This window comes from Pleurodeles waltl, chromosome 3_1, assembly GCF_031143425.1.
Source record: "Pleurodeles waltl isolate 20211129_DDA chromosome 3_1, aPleWal1.hap1.20221129, whole genome shotgun sequence".
NCBI classification, from domain to species: domain Eukaryota; kingdom Metazoa; phylum Chordata; class Amphibia; order Caudata; family Salamandridae; genus Pleurodeles; species Pleurodeles waltl.
Genome location: NC_090440.1, coordinates 418,483,680 through 418,509,115, shown reverse-complemented (window position 1 = coordinate 418,509,115; position 25,436 = coordinate 418,483,680). Strand labels below are relative to the sequence as shown.

The 25,436-nt window shown below is 42.9% G+C and overlaps 1 protein-coding gene across 2 annotated transcripts in view; it reads right to left on the bottom strand.

Annotated features, from left to right (window-relative positions):
• The window catches only part of LOC138284179 (aminopeptidase Ey-like), a 219,394-nt gene that overhangs the window by 175,699 nt on the left and 18,259 nt on the right, over positions 1 to 25,436 (bottom strand). Inside the window, exons 1-4 of one of the 2 annotated variants that reach the window (XM_069222677.1) lie at positions 24,358 to 25,008; positions 16,964 to 17,106; positions 5,513 to 5,649; positions 5,273 to 5,405 (exon numbers count right to left, since the gene is read on the bottom strand). In XM_069222677.1, coding sequence (XP_069078778.1) covers positions 5,273 to 5,405; positions 5,513 to 5,649; positions 16,964 to 17,106; positions 24,358 to 24,962 — 1,018 coding nt within the window. In that variant the 5' untranslated portion in view covers positions 24,963 to 25,008. Of the gene's footprint in view, positions 1 to 5,272; positions 5,406 to 5,512; positions 5,650 to 16,963; positions 17,107 to 24,357; positions 25,009 to 25,436 lie in introns of those variants that run through there. The other variant, XM_069222676.1, reaches the window with a different exon arrangement.

The following is a 25,436-nucleotide window of genomic DNA, read 5'->3' as shown; positions in this document are numbered from 1 at the left end:
AGCAGACTGTGGAGTTTGGCAAAAACATTCTGCCATTCGGCGGCGGAGCAGAGTTCATCAGCATGCCGCTCACCCACCCCTAATTGGATGGGAGCTGAGGCGGGGGGGCTCTCAGCTGCCTTTTTGTTTTCCTCCACCCCACACTAGTTAGTTCATGGGGCCACAGCATTAGTGATGCCACTGCCATGGTGATGGGGATCGTCACCGCCTCCTCCCAGGGTGCATACCCCATGCAGCTTGGTGTGTGCACCTCCTCTTCCCATGTGTGTCCGAGCCGGTGTCCCCCCAAAAGTCACAAGTGGCAGCAGAGGCAGGAGAAAACAGGTCCGAGGGCAGGAGGAGGACTGCCGGCCTGCGGAAAGGAAGAGCATCCCCGGGTCGCAAGTGAGGAGTGGGCAGGCCACTCTCTACATATCTATTTTCCAGTGGCTTGCAGATGTTGATGAAGCAACATACACAGTATTTGCTAATGTTCCACATGCTGTTGTATCTTGTTGATTGACAACTGCACTTTGGGCACATTGTAAGGTAGCAGTACTTATGGTGGAGTACACGGAGTTGCCACCTGCCCCCTTATGAAAATGGGCACTTTCCGCCAGTCCTGGGTTTTCTTCAGTTACACAGAGGATGTGGGAACAATGTATGTGTAAGGTTGTAATTGCCGGCGTGCTTAATGGAATTGTTTGATAACATGGAACTGGCTGAAAGTAGCCATCATGACATGGTGGTAGTTGGCACCATCAGTAAATATGCGCACATGGGTTTGTTTGTCACTATATGATATGGTGCTCAGTGTTGGTATCTTAAGTTTAAAGTATATTGCTGCAAGGCATTCAGCGGTGTCAGTATATTGCCCCCAATATGTAGGATGATTAGACTTAGTGTATCTTACCATGAAGGTCCTGTCACTTGAGTGAATGCAGATGCTATATACACCATAGAGACATAAGCCAGCAAAGTGAATTTAACTGTGTTGCTCTTGCGAGGTGGTAATGTGTTCTGTACATGGCATGAAAATGTACTCCCATAGCCCATAAACTGGGGCCAATCTGTGACAGAAAAAGGCAGCAGTATCAGGAAATGGGGAGTCAGACCGTCAATTGTACATTTATATTTAAAAGAAGTGTAAAGAAATATGGTGGTATGTCAAATGTGACAGTAACACTGTTCTTGGTTGTTTATTAAGTCACAAACATGCTGCATTTTAATATGTTTTGAGTGGTACGTGACTGCTGCAGAAATATTTGAGAGGCCAGCAGTTTTTAGGGGATAATTATAGAGTAAAGCTAACTCTGCTGTATAATTAGATGCAAGCATGATGAAAGGCATTTTAATGAAGAGGGCGTGGGGCAAACAACTCTAGCTGTCCCTCCACATCTTGTGACGGCATTGTTGGTAACAGAAATCTATTGGTAATAATCATCCATCACGCAAAGCCATCCAGCACTGAGTCTTATTATCTGGTATCCAATCTGATATTTGGCATTGAACACCAGGACATTCTGGCACCGCCGACATCCGTCCAACCTCACTTCCTTCTCCCGTTACAAAAAAAAAACATCTGGCCTGGCAGTGAGACAAAGGAATGCTTTCTCATTGAAGCTGCAGAAGCTGCAAGACTCAAACTGCTGTTTGTGCTGTTGTAGTTGCCATGAAGCGACATGGGGCTGTCCTGCCCACTCTCTGCCTGCTGCAGACCCTCGATCTGCTCCTTCAGCCCTGCCTGCACCTGGCAGCCGCCTCCTCCAGCACAGAGTGACTTGGGAGGGGTAAGCAAGACATTTTACATGTGTATTTTTAAGCATCCAGGAGCATGCTAAGATGCACTGCTGCCAACATGGAGTCACCCAAATGAGTGCATTTTAGAGAAATTAATTAAAAAGTATGACCCATATAAAGTTTAGTCAGAAAAATATAATTTTGAAGGGGGAGGGACAAGAACTGTATTATGAAAAGTACATCACATAAGAGGCCGAGTGTACTGCTCTTGAACTTGCAGTGTCCCTAACTGCATTGTCTGCAGAGGAGTGCGTTGGGAGTAGGATGGGGTGGCTTTCCACTGCACGTGGAACTTAGTGGAATTTCACTGAGTTTTTAGATAGCTCTGCAGAATTTCATGGAGTAGATCTCCGCAAGCTGAGCCTATCCCTACTTATAGTTAGAAAATAGAATTTTAAAAAACCTTAGAAATTCACCTAAAAAAACAAAGGGACAGGGACATTATAGTTAGGCTCAGATTTCACTTGTACAAAATCATTGAAATTCAGCATTTTTAGTTAGAGGTAATTCAAGCAACTATAACTTGCAGCCTAATCTAACTATAACTCACGCCCTCGCCATGCACTGCTAATTACCCCAGATATTACAGAAAGCACTCTTTTGATGTGATGTTGCATGTTTTTCTGTGATGTACCATTGTTTGGTATACGGATGTACCCCTTGAGGACTGATTGAGAAGGTTGAGTTTTGTAACTCCTCATATATCCAAATACTTTGGGTCAAATTTAACAACATCTTTGCCGACAGGCATGGATGTTGGTAAATTTAACACTGTGTTTCCTCCTCCCGTCAACTACACTGGACATTTGGAGCTCACAGTGGACTGTCTCACTATCAACCACCAATCATCAGAAATTGTTGTGGTGGCAATAAGCATCCTAAGGGTTACAGATAAAGATAACAAAAGATGATTATGTATATAAATCAGCATCTGAAGCTATTCATAGTTGGGTTATAGTTTCATCTGCTGGGTATGTGACATGGTGTATAGTCATTACCGACTTTGGACCTGATTTAGAGTTTGGCGGAGGGGGTTACTCCATCACAAACATGAAGGATATTGGGTCTGGAATATTACGATCTCATAATGGCCTATTGGTAGAAATTGAGTCTTTGGTTGACAGTCAGGTTACCCCCTGTCCAAGCAAGGACCCTCACTCTAGTCAGGGTAAGTCACACACAATCCAAATTATCCTGTGCCCACCCTCTGGTAGCTTAGCAATGAGCAGTCAGGCTGAACTTAGAAGGCAATGTGGATATTATTTGTGCAATAAATCATGCAATAACACAGTATAACACCACAAAAATACACCACACAGTGTTTAGAAAAGTATATGAAATGTATCTGGTTAAATGGTCGTTAGTCTTTAAAAAGCAACAAATGTCTCTTGCAAGCACAAAGTACCTGGTTTGCGTCCAAATTCTCTGCAAGGGGCTGTAGAGGAGGAGATGCGTGAAAAACGGGGAGATGTGCGTTGATTTTTCTGGTGCACACCAATGATGCGTTGTTGAGTTTTCACTCAGGGCAGGCTTTGCGTTGATTTACGGCGTGTAGACTGGAATCCTCTTCAGGTTGTGGGGTTTTGGGACGCCCTGGGGACAATGCATTGAAATCCTGGGCGTGCAGGACGAAGTCACCGGAGCTGCGTCGATCCGGTGGGCAATGCGTGGAAATTTCTGCTGCACCACTGGCGCTTGCGTTGATTCCTCTCAGGAAGTCGGGCTGCATCATTCTGGCTCAGCTATGCGTTGATTCCGTGGCCTGTGCACTGAAGTTGCGGTGACAACGCTGGTGCTTCGGGGAGCCGGGCTGTGTCATTCCGGTTCGGCGTGCGGTGATTTTCTCACAGCAATGCAGGCTGTGAGTTGTTTCTTGCAGGCTGTATGTTGTATTTTCCCCGCACAAGGAGTTCTTTTGCAGGATGAAGTCTTTGTGGCCCTGAGACTTCAAGGAATAGTAGGCAAGCTCTATCCAAGCTCTTGTAAAGCTGTTCTCAGCAGCGCCAGAGGGCAGCAAGGCAGCAGGGCAACAGCCGGACAGCAGCCCTTTGCAGAAAAGCAGTCAGGTGCGTCCTTTGGGCAGCCAGGCACTTCCTCTTGGCAGGTTGCAGGTTCTGGTTCAGGGATTCTTCTCCAGTGGTCTCTTGTCCAGAAGTGTCTGAGTTGGTAGGGTCAGAGGCCCTTTTTAAATACCCCAAATTTGCCTTTGACATGGGGGAGACCTCAAAGAGTGGCTTATAAGTGCACCAGGTCCCGTCTCAGTTCCATCCTGTCTGCCAGGATCCCAGTAGGGGGTTTGGCAGTCCATTCTGTGAGGGCAGGCTACTGTCCTTTGACATGTAAGTGTCAGGCTCTCCACCCTCCCAGCCCAGGAAGAACCATTCAGTATGCAGATGTGTGCAGGTGTGAGTGAGCATCATGTGTTTGGGGCTGTCTGAGTGAAAAACACAAGGGAGCTGTCAAGTAACTTAGCCAGACGTGGATTGTAAGGCACATAAGGATTTAAGTACAGAGAAATGCTCACTTTCTAAAAGTGGCATTTCTAAAATAGTAACATTAAATCCAACTTCAACTGTCAGCAGGATTATGTATTACCATTCTGGCTATACCAAATATGACCTTGTTACTCTTTTCAGATCAGAATCTATCACTCAAATAGTATATGAGGGTAGCCCTAGTATTAGCTTATGAAAGGAGCAGGCCTCACAGCAGTGTAAACACAAATTTAGGTGTTTTACACTACCAGGACATATAAACTGCACAGGTACATGTCCTGCCTTTTATCTACATAGCACCCTGCCTTACAGGTTATCTAGGGCCTACCTTAGGGGTGACCTATATGTAGAAAATGGGGAGTTTAAGGCTTGGCAAGTACTTTTAAATGCCAAGTCGAAGTGGCAGTGAAACTGCACACACAGGCCTTGCAATGGCAGGCCGGAGGCATGGTTAAGAGGCTACTTATGTGGGTGGCCCAATCAGTGTTGCAGACCCACTAGTAGCATTTAATCTACAGGCCCTGGGCACATGTAGTGCACTTAACTGGGGTGTTACAAGTAGATTAAATAGGCCAATTTGGTATGAACCAATGTCACCATATTTTAAGCAAGAGAGAATATGCACTTTAGCACTGGTTAGCAGTGGTAAAGTGTGCAGGGTCCTAAAACCAGCAAAAACAGTGTCCAAAAAGTGGAGGGAGGCAGGCAAAAAGTTAGGGGTGATCACCCTTAGGCTGTCAGGTCTAACACCTATGGAGATCATAGTATGGCAGATGGGATAGTCATCATGTTTGTGACAAAGTAACAGGCTGCAAAGCTCTAAATCAGGCCCTATGTCAATAATGAACCCTTAGCACAATAATTATTGTTATGTCTTGTAATTCTCGAGAGTTATAGATTTCTCCTTTTGCATAAAGTCTAATTAGTTTTCATTTCCATTTCAAGCACACTCAGCTATTGCAGCAGTCTTCAATAAAATACATTCAGGATCTGCTTACCTGACTTTGGCAGGGGGTAAGATACATTGTAATATTCATCAAAGAATTCCAGAATTTTTCCTGTTACATTTAAAGCATATTCTCCTTGATTTTCTTTAATTGCTTTCTCACGACCCCATATCCGGACCTGAAACTAAATGAGGTTCATGCATGTTAATGGATGGACGCTTATGGAGCATTGGTTTTAGGAAGGGTGTAATTAGAAAGGAGAGATGTGTTTTAACGTGAAACTCAATTTACCTTTTGACCAGGGTCTGTTTTCTCAGTGTAGTCAAAATCTGACACGATAAAGGCCAGGAGATAGGTGGACATCTTCGGAGTTTCTTTAAACTTGGTCACGCTCCATGTTGACCCTTCCTCCTCAATTGTTGTTGTGCCTATAAGAGCATCAATGGAAACTTTAATAGTACTCATCATTATTTTAAAAACTTTTACTTTACTTTTCATATTGTTTTAATGGTATTCTCCTTGGCATTCCTATCAATGTAACACAATTACTTTTCATCTTTTTGGCTACTTTATCTTCTTAATATGTAACTTAAGTCACAGAATTTGTGATGTAGCCAACCCCACTATTAAACACTAGCAGGAAGATTCAATGCAGTTTCTGCGATAGAGGGAGGGCAAGGGTTTGTAGACCTCTGGAGGTAGCTTTAGTCATCGGACACAGCTAGGCATCCCATCTACCACTTCACCTAGTAGTGCATGTCACCAGCAGAATGAAATAGTTTCTGAAGTGCTTTTTGTGCACTTCACTTGCATGTTTGCATGAGGTTGGGATTCCACAATGAAGAGGTTTGTGCATTGTTACACATTTTGACTGAATAGAGTGTATATTCAGTAACACCCTCAAAAGTGCCAAGGTCAACATGAAAGAATTGTGCTAAATTGGGTGGTTGGATGTGTTAGTAAGTCTCTGTGCAAGAGGAACACTTTCTGTATTTGTTACATTAAATGCAAGGTTCTCACAATGCAAGGGCCAAATGGCAACCAATATGAATTTCAAGAAATATCTGAGTCTTAGGGATGGGAAAGAATAAAGGAAAACAAACAGGAAAACAAAACAGATTGACTGGCTGGTAAGTAACTGCCATGCATAGTTAGTAGCTCTCTCAAATAGAAGATAGACAGAATATGAATGCTTTGCTAATTAACATTTATACATGACGGATAAAAACTAAAAGTGTTTATTTGAAAAACTATATTTCTCAAATTCAGTCACACCCAAACACACACAATACATAGCGGGTAGCGGAGGGGTAATGGTGACATCATAAACCACGAGGCCTATATAGGACTATACGCTACCAGTTATGCATTATGCAAATTACATACTTATTTTGAGTTAGTTGGCTTGAAAATGCTGCTTTCATCAATGTGCAGCTAACAAGGAGCACTTATTGAAATTAGAAAACGTAGGTTTACCCTTTATGAATAAATTGTGGATAAACAAAATGGACAATGGTCAGGGCCAAAGGATTTACATGATTCTGTGACTACAGTGTTTTTCATGTGATTATGGATTTTTTGCATTTGTCACGTAATTTGCTAATTTTGCAGATTTCACAAAAATGTGATTTCTAGCTAAAATGAATGAAAATATTGCTGCCGAAGTTTTGAAAGGAATAAAATATGAATGTATAATGATCAGTTACTGAAATGCTGAGAACATTTTCTTGAAGGCAAATCATTTGCCTATTACTGTAGGGTTCGATCTGCAAGACACTTTCATGTAGGTGGAGAGGTACAGTTAATGTGCAAATCATGTAATAGTCTTTTAGGTATGTTTTACCTCTTTATTTTTAGCTACTTAGTAACTCTTCCAGTTCAGACTTCAGAACTTCCTCCAGGTCGACAGATTTCTCAATAGTAACTTGTTTACTTACTGGTAATATTCATTACTCCAGTTCTCTGTTCTTCATCCCAGTACTTCCTTCTAGAGTTGGGAGAGCCCCATCACAATTCACGACCCTTTTCTAAGGACTCTTCTCTTTATTTCCATTCCCTTCCTCACTCTGCCAACTTTGGTTGACTTAAAGGACACTTCCCTCCTAACCATATTCTGTTTATTCTTAATCCATCAATAAAAGATCATTTGTGAAAAGAGGGGGGTCTGATTTTGAATCGTGTGTTAGAACTGAAGAATCAGATAGTTTGAATAACTAGTACGTAATCTAGGAATAACCTCCTCACCCATTCCTCGACCCACTCCATTAGATTGTACCCAATCTGTCTATTTCCGTCATGATCGGCACTTACCAAAGAAGACACATCAAACGATAGAATTAATGACTCACCCATGTATTTATTATAGCAAAAAAAACCTCAGGAAATATTGAACCACTCATCAACTTTCCAGACTGAAGAACACTTTACAAAACACTCATGTCAAAAGCCAATGCATTCCCCAGTGCAACATCCAATCCATAATGAATAACAAAAGTTGAAGATGAGTATAGGCATAAATTCATATAATGCTCAGTCACTGAAGCTTCCTTGTGCTAACCAATCAGTGGATGGAACAGAATATGAAACTCTACCTTGTGAGAGTGGAAACCATAATTATAAGTTGAAAAGCTACTTTTCAGAGACTTAGGGCCTCATTATGACAGTGGCGGTCCCAGCGCAGTGGTGGCGTCTCCTCCCATCCGATTACAATGTTTCGTTCTGGCTGACTAGCGGAAACATTGAATTATGACATTCCTGGTGGGAACAATTGCTGCCATCTGTCACTGCAGTGCATTTTAAAATCTTTGCCAAAGCACAGTGATGCTCTTTTAGAAATTTATTTTTTCCGCATATGGGTATGATGTGAATACACATTGTAGCCCTTAAATTGCATTTAACTTTTCATGCAGTAGATGAACTTAAGGCACCATTTACAACAGAATTATAGGGAGGTTCATAGGGAGTTCTAATTTACAGCCTATGAGTTAGAGGGGACGTTGTTTAGCAGTGGCAAAGTGTCCTAAAGCCAGCAGAAATAGGGTCCAGAAAAAGGGACAACGCTAGGGTGATGCTGCATAAACGGCAGATTTGTTACTCTTTCATATAAGATATATTACTGACATGAGTACATTGAGGAAGATGTGAAAGTTACATTAATCTGTTTTTGCTTTTTTCTCACCTAGCATGTTGTTGCACTGTTCTTCAGCTACTTTTATCTCACCTTGAGAAAGTGCATATAATGTGGAAACTATAAAATCATGTACTATGTGTGTGAGCTCTCCCATTCATTGTTTGAAATACTTAAAAAGGTAATCATTTCACCTGAGGAGAGCTTTGTTTAAGCTTGCAAAGTAAAAGCCTGCCATGCAGGGAAGGGGTCAGATCCCTGGATTTCATACTGCTTTCACTCAAAGCATTCCCAACAGTTACAAAACAGAAAGTGCATTTGAAATGTCACTTTGGTTGTGACAGTAAAACAGGGCATGCCATCTTCTGATCATCAGACATCTACTGATCACCAGAATCTGACCTATCCCCACCTACCCACCAGCTCTGTGTAGCCTGAAAGAAACCAGGTAGACTGTGAGGAAAGTGGCAGGATGCTCGCACAAAGTCTCCAATACTGGGTTGAGGTATTTCTGCTGTTCTTGATGAAATCATAAGATGGTGAATGACTGCTTTCATATTTTCAATGTCTCTAAGGTACTTACACCATGTCTCATCTTTCAGAATCCTGCAATGAATGAAGCTTAGGCCTAATTAGTTTACTTCTGCTGACCAATAATGAAGAGCAAAGAGGTAGATCATGCATGTCTAGTCAACACTATGCATGTATATAATATGTCTATTGTGTGAACCTAGCCAGAAGGCAGTGGAGCACTGTATAGGGTCAAAGTCAAGCATTAGGTCAATGGAGTGGTAGAGAGGTAGCTGGGTTGTTGAAGATTAATGCTTTGTAGTATAGTGTGTTTTAAAGAGGGAAGGCAAACTCCTTCCTAAATTAGAGCAACTTTACAGCGGGCATGTTGGATACACGAATATTGTTACAGATCCTGGCTGTCTAAATGGAAAAGGCCTGCTGTTTTTATTAGATGCTGTATCATGGTAATATTCATGTGTTGTTTATTTGTCTTTGCATTCAGTTATTTTTGCTTTTCTAAACACTGCATGTAATGGGTGTTACCATTACACAATTTTTTGGAATTCAATGTATTGACCACAGATGGAACTCTCAACATTCTCAGGTCCAGTGGTGAATAACTAATCAAGTGTAGAAGTTTTCTTTTTTGCATTCTGGTACTCATAATCCTGATTTTAGAATGGGATGAACGAGAATGGGAAGAACAAAATCTGAACTGGACAATCTACTTGCACATGGAGCTAGATGCATGATGCCTTTCTGAGGTCACATATGACCCGATTCATAGAATCAGCCATTTGCAAAAGCACTAAGACATTTTGGTATGTATTATTCCCAAGTTGTGATTTGGTAACATGGGAACTTTGTTTATGAGCACAGGAGTGTCGTCAGTGCAGCAGGGGACCTCAGCCCCGATAATTTACTGCTTCCTGAAAGAGGAGATGGAAACTTGATCTATGCTGAAAAGTGCATACCTTGCCGCAACCCACAGAACTTTGTTTACAGGTGCAGGCGTGTCGGTAGTGCAGCAGAGGACTCCAAACTCCATAATTCAATACTGGCTAAAGGAGGAGGAGGGGCCGGAAACTTCAGAGGAGAAGGGGCTGGGCCAGGCTCTGTGGTCCACTGTTCTGCAGCTACCTCTCCAATTTGTGTGCTCCTTCAGCATTTTGTTTACCTTTGATCAAGTTATATTGCTTTATAAAGATGCCCAGTAAGTGTGTTTTAGTACCGCTAAGCCAGCTGTGGGCAAAATGAAAGCATTTAGAGTCTTGACAACTCCACCCCCCTCAAAATGTAATTCAAAAGACCAGATGCTGGAGAGGGGGTGTGGGTCATTAATATTGAAATGGCCCTTGCCAAGATATGGCTGTCCCTTAAACTCCGGCGTAATTTCAGCACTTGTTCATGATATTCTGTTGGATTCCCAACTTAGTTCTCCTGTTAGGTGCTCTGTTGCTGGTGCAGTTTTGGACCCCTTATGGGACTCACAGGTGATAGCGAAGACCGTTCCTCTCGCTATAACCAGATTTAAGGTGCCTACCAAGGAGAAAACACCAAAGCAGGGACCTGAGCATAATATGACTGACGGAGCCACTCAGATTTTTTTTGCCAGCGCCAGTTGAAAACATTTCACCATCCAGTCAGTTAATGGCAAGCACATCAGAACCCACTTTGACCGCCCGTGGTAGTGAGCACATTTTGATTGATTGTGCTACTATATTCAGGGATGTTCAATGGGATGAACTCTCTCCACTTTTAAAGCGCCTATGGGTGGGTATTGAAGTTATTGAAGCCCATCTTGAATCTTTTTTGGCCACGGTGCCCTCACTGTGGTAACAACTGAACTACCTTCTAAATTAACCAATTTAAATAGCTCTTCCATTTCCAAATTGTACTTAAAACACCCAGGTGATCGACCTCTATTGTTGTCTGGGGGATCCCTGCTCCTGAGCTCTCAACTACGCAGACTATGCAGGCAGCTCAGGTAGCAGTGGCTGCCCCTGAAGCTAAGGACATTAACGTTAGCCCGAACTGTACTATTTTAAACCTTACCCTGCTGTCTGCCCTTATGTCGTGGTTTCAACTGGTATTCTGACTCTACACAAAATCATGTGGAACTGCGAAATTAAGTGTTGAACTGGTTAGTCCTTAATAAAGCCTTCCCCTTTGCTCTATCTGATGAGATTCCGTTCACAAGAAGGATCGGTTGGATTGGCCCTGGCCCTATCACTGCTCAAGGGAACTGTGTTATTATTATTGTTAAAACTCCTGCTGTTGCTCAGTCTGTATTGTGCTGGAACCAGAGTATGAGCGGTCGTGGGAGTTCTATTGTCATTATCCTGCTTTATTATTTTTATTAGCCTCGCTTTATGTCTGTGCCCCTTTGTAGTCTGCAAGCCACGGCAATTCGGGAGAACATGGCTGTTGATACTCGAGGGACGATGAAAGATATAGCATAGCTTGATCAGTCTGTTCTCCCATCTGCCCCTGGCAATATACAGTTTAACATACCTGTAGGGAATCGGTTTGATACTCTATCTCAGGTTGGCTCACTTTCTGACCATCCCTCTGGGTTTTCTGGCCTGCACAATAAGGTGGCTAGCTTGGAGAGGAGTGCTGTGGTCAGGTCTGTAACCCATTTGAATGGTTCAGATAACCTTTCATTTTCTATTAACCCATCTCACTATCATGATTATGTGCTACTAGTAGCTGCTGATGCTCCTGTCTTATTTAACCTTTTTATCTAGTAGCGGGGCACTGGAGAAGAGCTTAAGTCAGGCTGATTCAGATACTCCTTCAGCTTAACCATGTTACCATGGGGTTTATTTCATGGAACATCTCAGGGCTTAAGAACAAGCTAATCTCATAGGACTGGGTCAATATTACCCTTACCACTCACGCAGTCTGCATTCTAGAATCCTGGGAGGTTGCTCCTTTACATTAGAAGATCTGTCACGTCCTCTCCTTTCTAACAATTTATGAGGTTTACATTTAAGGAGGGGGTTGATGTGATCATAATCAACTATTATAATAATGTTTTTGACTATACTTAACATGAGGTTCTCAGAACCTGGTAAATGGAACTTGATGTGTTCCTTTCACAATCTAAGCATGTTTTTCTTATTTATGAGCTGCGGATTTTAATATCCAAAAGTGTATCCTTCTGGCAAGACAAGTCTTAAGGAAACAGTATAGGGATCCCTTAGCAGACAGGAAAAGGAGTTAAGGGAACAGGCTTGGCTGAAATTGGTTCAGGGTGCTGAGACAAATGACACTACCTTGTCTTGGAACACTGTATATGCCCCATTTTTCAACAATGTGACTTGTGCCCTGATTTAACATCACAAGTTTCTCCCCATGTATGGGTAGGCTAGTTTGAATGAATGTTGACCCTTTAATTAACAATGAATCAAGGCCTTCCCCTTTGGTTACAAATGGACGAGAAAGGAGTATTATTGCTAGAAGAGGACCACCATTGGTCTTTACGTTAGCTGAGATCTGAGACACAATACACAACTGTGCTGAGGGGAAAGCCCCCAGACCTGACGACCAACCAGCTGATTCCTATGAAAGGCATGCATGAGCTATGGGCCCCAATACTTACTGGAGTTTTTAATGCAGCAGTATTGGGTACAGTACTTCTTCATGGGCTAAATCCATCATTGTACCAATATTTAAGAAGGGTGATAGATCAGACCAGAAATGCTACCATCCCATTTCCTAACAGATTTAAAAAGGGACTTGGGAGGGTGGAACAATGCCTGAATCTTGAACTCTTGATTTGAAAATATACAGCAGCCAAGTCAGGTTCACTTTACTTGTGCGGTGCAGACCTTACTAGTGCTTTTTAACAAGTGGACCATTCAACATTGTGGAGCACTTTGTTTTCTTAGGTGGCCTGTGAATATTGTCTGTCTTGTTGCACAGCTCCAGGAGAATGTCAGTCAATGATCATGACGGACCAAATGGAAAACTTTCTCCTACTTTTAGAATTAGATGGGTCGTACGGCAGGGGTGTGTGTTGGCCCCTTTTTTATTTTCTTTATATATAAAAGAGGTTGATGATTCTCTTCAGTCCTTACAGACCGCCGCGCCAATGGTTGATGGTCATCCGGTACTTGTGCTTCTCTATGCAAACAGCGCCGTCCTATTGTCGAGGCCCGTGTCAAGCTGCATAGATAAATGGATTCCTGTGTGGGTTTTATGGACTCTAAGAAACTAAAGATTAACAGAACCAACACATTTACAATGATTTGGGGAGAAACCGCAAAGAATATAAGATTGTATTACCTAAAGGGCACCACAACAGCTAAGGTTAAATCGTTTTAGTATTTAGGCATCCTTTTTTCGGATTCCGTTACATGGGCTGAAGACCTACAAAATACCCAGATGAAGATGAATAGAGTCCACAAGGGTGTCTTTAGTTTCTGTAGTAAACTCGGTTGTGGCCCCATCAAGGAGATGACTACCATCTATAACATGAAGGCACTAGCTGCCTCCACCTATGGGGGCTACACACCCAGCAACCCTTTACCTGCTGAGGAAAACACCTTCTTGTGGCACCTACTTGGTATTACCCTCAAACACCCCCCCTGGCATCGTCCCCCCAAAAAACATTGGGAAGTAGACCTAAGCCATCTGGAAAATATCTTGGCATTTAAATCCATTTCTTTGTGACGTTCAATATGGGCTACACCCAAGACTACATTCACAAAGGCTATCATACGGAATTGTTTAATGTTAGACTATGCTCTCTATATCCTGTGGTTGTCCTTAATGATAATATTCTAAGGTTGGTGTTTGGTTATTCTGGGTTTCAGGACCCAGCTAGGACCCTATTGCTTGAGAAAACAGTGGCGAAGGCAATTTTGATCGCTGCTAGGGAAAGCAAGAGGCCTTTTGGTGATGAGTTGAAACAAAAAGTAGTGGAATACATGTTCTATGTCCCAACCGAGTGCATTTAATCTTATCTGGCCTGGGTGACAAATATGCAACACTGATTTGTCTTGACTAGATTGTAGTTGACTATTTTACACCACCTGGTTTCTTCTCCCAGAATTAATTAGTGGACAATAAGGTCCATCCCGGCCCATGTGACAGTAACTCAAAACAGAGCATGCTGCACTTTATGCTTTTTTATCATTTTTATCTGGACTTAAAGAAGAATTTTCGAAACCTGTTTTTATCGACTATAACATCAGGGGCCAAAAGGCTGCTATGCCCCTGTTGTGTACTTTGGAGTCCAGTGCCATATGCTTTAACTTTGCTTCTTACATTTGTAAGGCAATACGCGGCAGGGAAATAATATTTAATATTCATCTTCTTACTGCGCTTTGAATGCATACTATAAAGTTATTTTTTTTATTGTTATATGATGTATTTTATTGTATTTTAAGATAACCGGGCTTTTATGGCCTATTGGCTAGTGCTGAAATAAAGAGTTTTGGATTTGGATTTGGTAACATGTTACTGAATCACAATTTGAATTGTGAATACATGTCATTTCGGTATTTGGAAGGGGCATGTTCAGGGTGTTCCTTCCAAATACCGAATCACAATGGGATGTATGAATGTTTTGTGACAGAAATGCAGTTGCAAAACATTTGCACATTATCACCAACTCAAAGTTGGTGGTAACCCATTCGCAAATGGGAAAGGGGTCCCCTTGAGACCCATTCCCCATTGAGAATGTTTATTTTTTTTTTAAGAGCAGGCAGTGGTCCCACATATTACTGTCTACTCTTAAATATTGAAAATGAAACTTTTCATTTTTAATTTTTAAACGCATCCCATTTCCTTTAAGGAAAATGGGCTGCTTTTAAAAAAAAGATTGTTTTTTTAAAAGCAATCACAGACGCTGGTCTGCTGATCCCAGCAGGCCACCATCCCTGTGATGGGAGTAAATCGCAGTAAGACACAAATTGCGATCTACCGCATTAATTTTCATGAGGTAGGGCTATTTGCAACATGTTACGAATTGCAATTGAGGGAACAGGGCTAAATGACCCCCTTTGTACATTAGTAATAGTTATTACCCAATAGCGATTAGCAAAAAATTGCTATTTGGTAATTGCTATTTCTAGCCCATGCTCCTGGAAAATTTAAGAACTCTACCACAGATGGCAACAGAGTTCTGTCAGTACCGGCTGAGGGGCCATCTCCCCCTACCTTTTCCCAGACGTAAACAGTATCTGTAAGGCTGAATAAAAGTCAGCCTGACAGATACTGTTCTAGTTCAGGTCAGGCAGCCAGGAGCTGGACATGCGCTGAATGCTCAGACTCCTGGCTGCCTGAGCTGAACTTTGCTGGGCTGAAGAAGTCACAGCCCTGTAGGCGTGACCTCGTCAGCCTGGAAAAGGACTCGAGTCCCTTCCCCTCATGATGAGGTGGAAAGTCACTGATTGCTTCAGACCTGGGCGCTTCAGTTTTAAGCCCTGAAGAGCCCAGGGCCGTGTGTCAGTGACAACTCGTCCCAGAGTGGGGTGGGGTCAACAGTCTCACTGACCCAATCCCACTCTGTGACAAGTTGGGACTGCTTCTTTCCCTCATTGGCTGACTTTAGACCAGCCAATGAGGGAAGGCAGCAGTCCCAACCCTCCTGGGACCTCCGAGGCTTACCTGTTGGAGATGCTGAGGTTTTTTTTGTTTTTTTTTAATGTTTGGTGCATGCACATGTGCATCTATGTGTATTTGTTAGTGAGTGTTGTGAATGGGTGTGTGAGTGCATGTGTGAATGAATGGGTGTGAGTGGGGTGTATGTTTGCAGGTGTAGCTTATCCCCATCCCTTAATCCCCTCCCTTTTAAAATTACCGGCCACCACTGACGAATGGATAAGTGGCTCAGCTGGTCATATTACAATTTGAACTTGGCATATGCAGGCCCTAAAATACATTTTTTGCTATATTTCTGACATTTGTGTATCATAGGTTGTTTCGCTATGGGATGAGTGAAAGAACAAGTGATTTACGACACGCCCTTGATTTGTTCCTTTCAGTGCCTAGCCTTGTACTAACTAGAAGTGCTAGTTTCTAGCATTTTTGTCACGCTTTTCCAGTTGAATCAATTAACAGGATTGAGGACCACACCTCATACAGCCATAAATCAATTGTCAGATCACTGCATTCCACTGAGCAGAACAAAGCACGGTAATCAATTGTGAACCAATAGACACAACGCTATTTTAAGGACCACGTACTTTTCTGATGATCATAGGTCTGTTCAGCGAAGAAATAATAAGTATGTTCAGTAATTCAAAGCCAGACCTATCTGCTTTGCCAATGCAAATTTGGTCTGTCTTTATAACTGGAAGTTCGCATTTTTAAAAGAAAGGAAGGTAAAAGAGACCCTCGGTTTTGTCCTGACAAGGTCATCTCCCACCATTAACTATTCAAATATGTAGCCTCTATGAACATAGCTTTTTAATTGCATTTTGTTTGCGTGTTCGTAGAATAGTACTGGGCTGTGACTGATTGGTTTAAAGTATGTGCGGGGAATCCTAGCCCTGGCCACAACGTTTTATATTTCCAAAGAAGGCGAGACACTGACTCAATTAGCGAAAAGCCAGGGTCATTTAAATCCTTTTTCTCCGTGTTTTCAGAACATAAATGAAGGCATTCTCTTTAAGAAGTCCTTCCTAGATAAGATGCTAACTTATTTAGTTAAACACACACTGTCATACTACTGGACACTTGTACAGTTGTTCAATTATTGAAGAAATGTTACACAGTCTGAAAGCGCTATTTCATTGAAAGTACTGCATCCGTCTGACAGATATGAGATTCAGAATGTCAGTCGGCACCTGCTAGATATATTACTATATTAGCATCTAATATTTACGTTTTCCAATATTTAGTTATATTTGTTCGTGATTATTTTGCAGTAACGTATACACCAGCTGCAGGATTTTTGAGACACCAACTGCCGCCTGTATTCATGTAAAGGTTTCCCGTCTGACGTATCAGAATTAAAAAAAACACTGATTCGAAGATATGCCGGCTGTATATCAAGTAAGAATCTGGCAACTTGTTAATTATCGCAATAGAATAGGGCACTATTGTTCGTACACTTTTCACAGTTAATAAAAAAGCAAACAACTTACTGATGTTTGGCATATTTGACAGTGCCACAAACTTTTGCTTGTAAATCAGAGTAATGTTGAACGTAGCCTTCATGGCCGGCTCATCAAAACAAGGGAAAGCTTTCCTTGCGTCAGGTGCTTGCATCTGTGTTGTGGCAATAACCCTGAAATTAAAAATATGAGTACATTTACTAACATCTTGCATTAGTATTCTCACTGTGATGGGTATGACATGCAAGCAAATGGCAACTTTGAATTAAACACTTGCACTGATGGTCAAGATTTCTTTGTTGAATGTTTTGGCTACCATAATCCTTGTCAGAGTAAGGCACAAGCAAACCCCAAATCAACTTATGCTCAACCACCTGGTAGCTTGGCAGAGAGCAGTCAGGCCTAACTTAGAGGCAATGTGTAAATTAGTTGTGTAACACTTCAAACAGTAACACAGTGTAATCACACCACAAAAGGATCCGACACCAACTTAGAAAAACAGAGCATAATTTAATAAATAAAACAAGACCAACATGACAAAAATCAAAGGAGTAGAACCGTCATCATCCATTTTTAAGGATCATAGTGAAAAAGTGCCAAAAAGCACAAAGCGCCAACTCAGGATATCTTGCTGTACTGGACTAGGTCGAAATCACACTTTCAGACTGACCGCGATGGAGCACATGTCAATACAGTCACTAGGATAAGCCCTCTGAGGTTTACCTTCTCAAGTCCGTGCCAAGAGTCCAGTTACAGTTGAAGACAGCAACAAGGAGCAGAGAGAGCATCACAAGAGGCTGTTGGTGTTATTCTAAGAGCTGGCCGTCGTCACGGGCAGGCATTGCTGGAGTTTGCATTGCCATTTTACCACGAGCGGCTGATGCTGGAGCAAAAGGAGTTGGGCAGACGGAGCTTTGTGTTGGATTGTGGTATGAGCACTGAGGTCTTGGTACAAACTGGTCCACTCACTGTTGTGAAGTGCCCAAAAGCTTGATTTAAGCTCACTGAGCCACACTAACGGTCCAGGACATGACGGACACCACTTGGGGGTAAGGAACTCACTGCATTTTGTTCCAGGGACTGGTCCAAGTTGTTGGGGAGCCTATTATGTCCCCAAGGCTCAGATCAGGAAGTCAGCAGGCTAGCCCTTACATACACACGTTGGAGCCCTGCGTTGCTGGTCCAGTTCTTCCTCCCAAGGCAAGAGGGCAGTAGGTCAGTAGCTCCTTCAGAGCAGCAGTCCAGCTGAGTGGCAGTCCTTTCAGCAGCACACCAGTCCCTCTTCCTAGCAGAGCATCCACAGGTTCAAATGTGTACTGCTATGGTGTTCCCCTGTAGTCTAGTATCTATAGTCAGTTGTGCCTTTGAAGTGGGGGAGAAGCTTCTAGATATTTCCTTTTGAAGTCCCCAGGCACCCTGCCCCCTCTGTCCCAAGTTCATACTGATTACAATGGGTATGCAGCCCTTTGTGTGGTGGCAGGAAACAGCCCTTCAAGTGTAGGTGGGGCAGGGCTCAGCTCGTCCCCTCCATCGGGCCAATGATGGCCCATCCAAGCATACCTAGGCCCCTTATTGTGTGTGGCTGTCTAAGTAGAATATACAAAGCTCAGCACTCAGCCGAACTCAATCATGTGACCCAGGTGCTGGCTGCAGTCACCAAGGTGCATATCTAGGAAAAGTTGTGCTGCACAATGTGTAGCACCACTTTTCTTGCACCCTTTAGCACCTCCCTACCGCTACTATGTGTGCACCGTATTTAAAATACGGTGCACCATGGCGCAGGGTAGGGGGCAATAGAGTCATTTGTTTTTCATGCTATTGATGTACTCTGCAGGAGTAGTGCCAACATTTTGGCACTACTCCTGCAGAGTACACAGGGACCCATTGTATTCAATGGCATGCTCCCTTTCAATGCCTGCTCTGAGCAGGCATTAAAAGGGCAAAAACAAAATGACGCAAGGAAATCTGTCAGCTTTCCTTGAGCCATTTTTTCGGCTCCCCTAACGGGGGAACACCCCTTGTGCATACATTATGCCTGGCGCAGGCATAATGTAGCACAAAGGGTTACAAAGTGGCGCAAAGCATGCATTGCCCCACTTAAAAATATGGCGCAGCATTTTTGGCCTCCTAACACCACATTTGCGTAAAAAAATGATGCTATTGTGATGTTAGAATGGCACTAGAAGCTCTTGAATATGCCCTCAAATGTCTTCTATGGCAAGAAAACATCAACTTTCTAAAAATGGCAATTTCAAAGTTGTAATTTAAAACTCTGCTTCACAAAAAGTTAGGATTTTAAATTCCAGTTCCAGAGACACCAAACAAGAACTGATTAACTGTTCCCATTTGGAAATTACACTTCTAAAATGTAATAAGGTAACCCCAATGTAATCATGTGGAAAAGGGTAGGTCTTGCAGTAGTGAAAAACGAATTGGAGAGTTTTTCACAACCAGCACATGTAAAATGTAAAGATATATGTCCTACCTTTTAAATACACTGCATCTTGCCCTCTGGGCTTTCCAGGGCCTATCCTGCGGGTGGCGTATATTTAAAAAAGGGAAGGTTTGGGCCGGGAAAAGGTTTATTTTGGCAGGTTGACAGTGCACTCTGCACACAGGCTGAAATGGCAGGCCTGATACATGTTTAAAGGGGTACTTAAGTGTGTGGCACAGTAAGTGCTGAAGGCCCACTTGTAGCATATCATTTGTTGTCCCTGGGTACATGTAGTACCACTTTACTAGGGACTTGTAAGTAAATTAAATATGCCAATTGGGGATAAGCCATTTGTTAGAAATGGAGTTTTTGGTTGGCAGTCAGGTTACCCTCTGTCCAAGCAAAAGCCCTCACTCTAGTCAGGGTAAGTCACACACTATCCAAGATTATCCTGTGCCCACCCTCTGGTAGCTTGGCACGAGCAGTCAGGCTTAACTTAGAAGGCAATGTGTAAAGTATTTGTGCAATAAATCATACAATACCACCATATAGCACCACAAAAATACACCACACAGTATTTAGAAAAATATATAATATTTATCAGGATAATTGTAGGTCAAAAAGAATAAAGTTGCAATGGAAAATTGTAGAAATATCACAGGACAGTGATATAAAGTGTCTTAAGTCTTTAGAATGTAAACAAAGTCTCTTTTAAGCACAAGTACCTGGTTGGGAGTGGAAAAATCTCCTCAGAGGGCCACAAGAGAAGAGGTGCGTGGAAAAAGGGTGTGTGCGTCGATTTCTCCCCGGCACACACGGACTTGCATCGTTATTTTCCACGCGGGGAAGTCGGCGTCGTTTTCCGGCGCTCGGACAGTCTCTTTCTGTGGATCGCGGGGATTACCAGATGTCCCGGGTCTGTGCGTGGATTTTCCTGCTTGTTCTCCGGCTGCGCGTCGGTCTGCGGGGCTGCGCGTCGAAATTACGATCTCACGGCAGGCGTCGCGTCGATTTCTCCTCTAGACTTCGATCGGCGGAGCTGCGCGTTGAAATTACGATCTCACGGCAGGCGTCGCGTCGATTTCTCCTCTAGAGGTCGGGCGGCGTTGTCCTTGCGAGGCCGTGCGTCGGATCTTCGATCGTCCCAAGAGCGTCACGTCAATCAGCGTCGGAGTGCGGCGTTTTTCTCGCCGCGAGACAAGCTGTGCGTCGAAATTTTCGGCGCACGGAGCGTCCAAGTAAAAGAGGGAAGTCTTTTTGGTCCTGAGACTTGAAGGAACAGGAGGCAAGCTCTATCCAAGCCCTTGGAGAGCACTTTCACAGCCAGACAAGAGTTCAGCAAGGCAGCAGGGCAACAGCAAGGCAGCAGTCCTTTGTAGAAAGCAGACAGGTGAGTCCTTTGAGCAGCCAGGCAGTTCTTCTTGGCAGGATGTAGTTTCTGGTTCAGGTTTCTTCTCCAGCAAGTGTCTGATGAGGTAGGGCAGAGGCCCTGTTTTATACCCAAATGTGCCTTTGAAGTGGGGGAGACTTCAAAGAGTGGCCAAGAAGTGCACCAGGTCCCCTTTCAGTTCAATCCTGTCTGCCAGGGTCCCAGTAGGGGGTGTGGCAGTCCTTTGTGTGAGAGCAGGCCCTCCACCCTCCCAGCCCAGGAAGACCCATTCAAAATGCAGATGTATGCAAGTGAGGCTGAGTACCCTGTGTTTGGGGTGTGTCTGAGTGAATGCACAAGGAGCTGTCAACCAAGCCCAGCCAGACGTGGATTGTATGGCACAGAAGGATTTAAGTGCAAAGAAAGGCTCACTTTCTAAAAGTGGCATTTCTAGAATAATAATATTAAATCCGACTTCACCAGTCAGTAGGACTTTGTATTACCATTCTGGCCATACTAAATATGACCTTCCTGCTCCTTTCAGATCAGCAGCTGCCACTTCAACAGTGTATGAGGGCAGCCCTAATGTTAGCCTATGAAGGGAGCAGGCCTCACAGTAGTGTGAAAACGAATTTAGGAGTTTTACACTACCAGGACATATAACTACACAGGTACATGTCCTGCCTTTTACCTACACAGCACCCTGCCCTAGGGGTTACTTAGGGCACACATTAAGGGTGACTTATATGTAGAAAAAGGGGAGTTCTAGGCTTGGCAAGTACTTTTAAATGCCAAGTCGAGGTGGCAGTGAAACTGCACACACAGGCCTTGCCATGGCAGGCCTGAGACAAGAAAAAGGGGCTACTTAAGTGGGTGGCACAACCCGTGCTGCAGGCCCACTAATAGCATTTAATTTACCAGCCCTATGCACATAAAGTGCACCTTACTAGGGACTTATAAGTAAATTAATAGTCCAATCAGGTATGATTCAAGGTTACCATGTTTTAAGGGAGAGAGCATATGCACTTTAGCACTGGTTAGCAGTGGTAAAGTGCGCAGAGTCTATAAACCAGCAAAAACAGTGTCCAAAAAGTGGAGGGAGGCAGGCAAAAAGTTAGGGGTGACTACCCCAAGGCTGTCAGGTCTAACACCATTGTTACTATGTTTCATGGAATGAGCACACACAGTTCATCACTGGTTAGCACTGGTTAGTAGTGGTAAAGTATGCAGAGTCCTACTCCTAGCAAAAACAAGATCAAGAAAATGAGGAGAAAGGCAAAATGTTTGGGGAATACCACCCTAGGTAGACAGTTTTAACATTCACTTCAGAAAGGATAAGAAACTTTTAGACTGAAAATTTACTTTTTAGGGGTTGTCACGGTAACATCTAACCCCTAGGTCAAATAAGGCATGATACTATGAAATATTCTGACTTTCACAAAAGCAATTTAAACTCAAGATGAACTCTTTAGCTGATGCCAAATTGTATGCTTGACTCCGATGGTCAACAGGTGCTCAGGTGGATGGATGTTGAAAGTACTAAATGGACCTGAAAAAGAATCTCCTAGAGAGAAATTAAATGTATACATGATTTCTTTACAATGCCTCAACTGAGAGAGAGGAAATGCCAGTATGGTAAAAAGAAAAAAACAATTGTACTTGTGTGCAACACAAGAAAATAGAAATGTTGTTTCATTTGAACTGTGTAGAAGTTCAAATTCCATGGGGGGGTCGTTAGTGCAAAGCATGAATGTCCCATGGATACGTGATCCAAGGCTTCTGTCACATATTTGAACCTTTCTTATTCTGTTGACAACAGGGAAGTATACGATTTGTATCTGTGTCGTCTAGGTGTCAAATATTTATGGATTTTGTCATTCAGCCCCTACATAACATTGTGTAGTAAGGAACAATGATGAAACTGTAAGCAGTGTTATGATTAAAAAAAAAAAAACTGCAAGGTCCATTTACCCCTAAAGGTGCTTGCCTCGTGGAAGATCGTCATATGTTCAGCTCAGCAGAGGAGAACTCCTGAACAAAGAAGCATCAGGACGGTGGGCAGTGCAGCGCACCTTTAATGTCATCAGTGGGGTAGGTACAAAAATATTGCTAAAACCGCGATTATCCACAAATGTATGTTGCCAGTTTTTAATAAGTCTTAAATTACACACTTTTTTACTCAGCTGACATTATTGCCAGAGGGAGCTCCACGACCCTCTATCCTAAATTATTGGTGTCCATTAGTGCCCCTGTTTCCTAGATGAAAGTCCAGGCTGCAGCTTGACGAGTTGTAAAAGGTGAAATAATAAGGCATGCACATTCTTGCAATATCTTTAATAGTTTGCAATTATACATTATAATATTGTACTGTGTTGTACACTTTGTAAATATGGCTGGTGTTTTTGGGCTACTAACACCACATTAGCATTAACAAAAGTTATGCTAATGTGGCGTTAGAATGGTGCTAGGGGCTCTTAAATATGCTCCTTTGTGCGCCTAGATGTCGCTTCGGTGCACAAAAACTTAATTTATGATTTAAATTTCCACATCTAAAAGGCAAGTATTACCACTATAACGAGTTTAAGGTTAGCTCTGGAAAAGATGGAATTCCACGGAGGTGGCTCACAAAATGCCGTGAACTCTCACAATTGCATAAATTTTTAAGCTATTCAGAAACATTTTTTAGTTAGTTTCCCAACTTTTAAACCTACCTGAAACAACTCCTGGAAAAAGACAGGAATACAGATTTCCACTGTAGAAAATGGAAAGGGTGTTTCACAGTTCGTGGAATGTGGGGAATATGGTTTACCGACGGAGAAAAAATACTTTCTCGTAGGAGGCAAAAACAACTTAACTGTGCAAATCACATTTTTGCGTGATTTATTCATGATGGTTTTTCATCTGGTGAAAATTCTGCTTAAGTACATTTTGATTTTCAGGAGCAGCACGATCATAGAAATTGAGTACCGTTTTACCACCACTACTGGGATTTCTTAGGAATACCCAAAAAAGTCAGACATCTATTCCAAATACACATTAAATCATATGGGAGAACTTCTAACATTTCCAAGCAGAGCTTTGTGACTCGGAGTCTCTGAAATATTATTACATTTTGCCACTAGTGCTGCTTTGAAGTAATTTTGAAGTAGGACTGGAATACTGTTCTCGTGCTCATAGTTCATGAGCTGTATGACCAAGTTTAGTGGATTATTGTTGGGTGATTTCACATATGGCACGACAGACCACATAAAATATAGAGTAACCCTGTATATGAATACGGACGTTAGTTACTGCAGGAAATGATGTATATATTGCTGCACCCCATGCACACTTTCTCTACTCGCTCAGTCACTCACTACTTTCACGCAGTTCTACGGTACACTTCTCTCTACCTGACCCTATTCCAAATTCCCTGCCTCATTATCTTTTCTCCAGACCCTGGGCATGATTTAGACGTAGTAACCCGTCCTCCAAAATCTAAATCAGGGCACTGTCTTTTCTCGTCTTCCGTCTCACGTTTCCCCTCCTTCCCACTCATTCTCACACGCGCTGATCAAGTATTTCTCGTGGATTGCGTATTGGTATCGTGGTTTACATAGTGAAGGCTGTTGCCCTTCCTACCTGGTTTCGTTACCCTCCTTATATTCGCTCCTGTAAAAGCCGGCCAGGTCATCAGCCAGCTCCCCAGTGAACTCGGTGTAGAATGAGTATTGTTTGCCAGCCACTAGGTTTCTGTCCAGTTCCACCACCAAGTACTCGGTCGGAACCTCGAGCCACGTTCCTTTAATGGTTGGCGGGAGAGAACCATCAGCTGTCTTAAGGGAAAAAGTGGAGCTGTTGTTGTTGTAGATGAGTTTCTTGCTGTGTATGAGGATATGGTCGGTCTCAGTTACGCACGAGAACAGCACCGTGCTCTTGCCTTTAAAAACATAAAGACCCTGCGCGTTCTTCTCCAGGTAGGGCTGCAGCTCCACCTCATAATGTTGTGGGACGAGCGTTTTGGGCAGTCTGTACTTTTTCCAGGGGGTATTTTGTTGCGATGCCGTTGTGGCCGTTCCAGGAGAGTGGGACGTGGTAGGATTTGGCGTGGGGGGATTGGATGTGACATTTTTGGCCTTTTCCTCAGCGTAGAGTACCGCCAGAGCTATTATGGTAGCGACGGCAGCCACAGTAAAGCAAATGGCCACCCCGGCCAGCAGCTTGCTCAAGTAGAAGCCCTTCGCCATTGTCACTGTTGTTGGCGATGGCAATGTGTATAGAAAAGAAGAAGAAAGGCAATGATGCCTGTAGTGCTATCCTTTTATAAGCCTGAAAAATGCAGAAGGGGTCAACTTGCTACTTATATAAATGGTTTATAATTAACCAGATAGAATGGGCGGAAGATGTCATTGCTATCTCTTCTTATCTTGGTTCCAAGAAGCTCACAGCAGTTCCCTAAAAGCATATTCCGTCATCTAGGGCTCATTTATTTATAGGAGTAAATGATTAACATTTATATCACGAACCATGGCTTTTGTCAGTATGCCTGGCTATGGTCTATTGGGTCCTCTCGTGGCACCGTAGATGCTTATGTTGTTCTTTTGATACCTTCTTAAAAATGTTCTCTGATTGATGTTTGGAAGACTGTTTCCGTGTGTGCTGCTGAATGATTTCTAGGTAATAACACTTTAAGCAATTTCATGATATAGTGCTGAATTTGT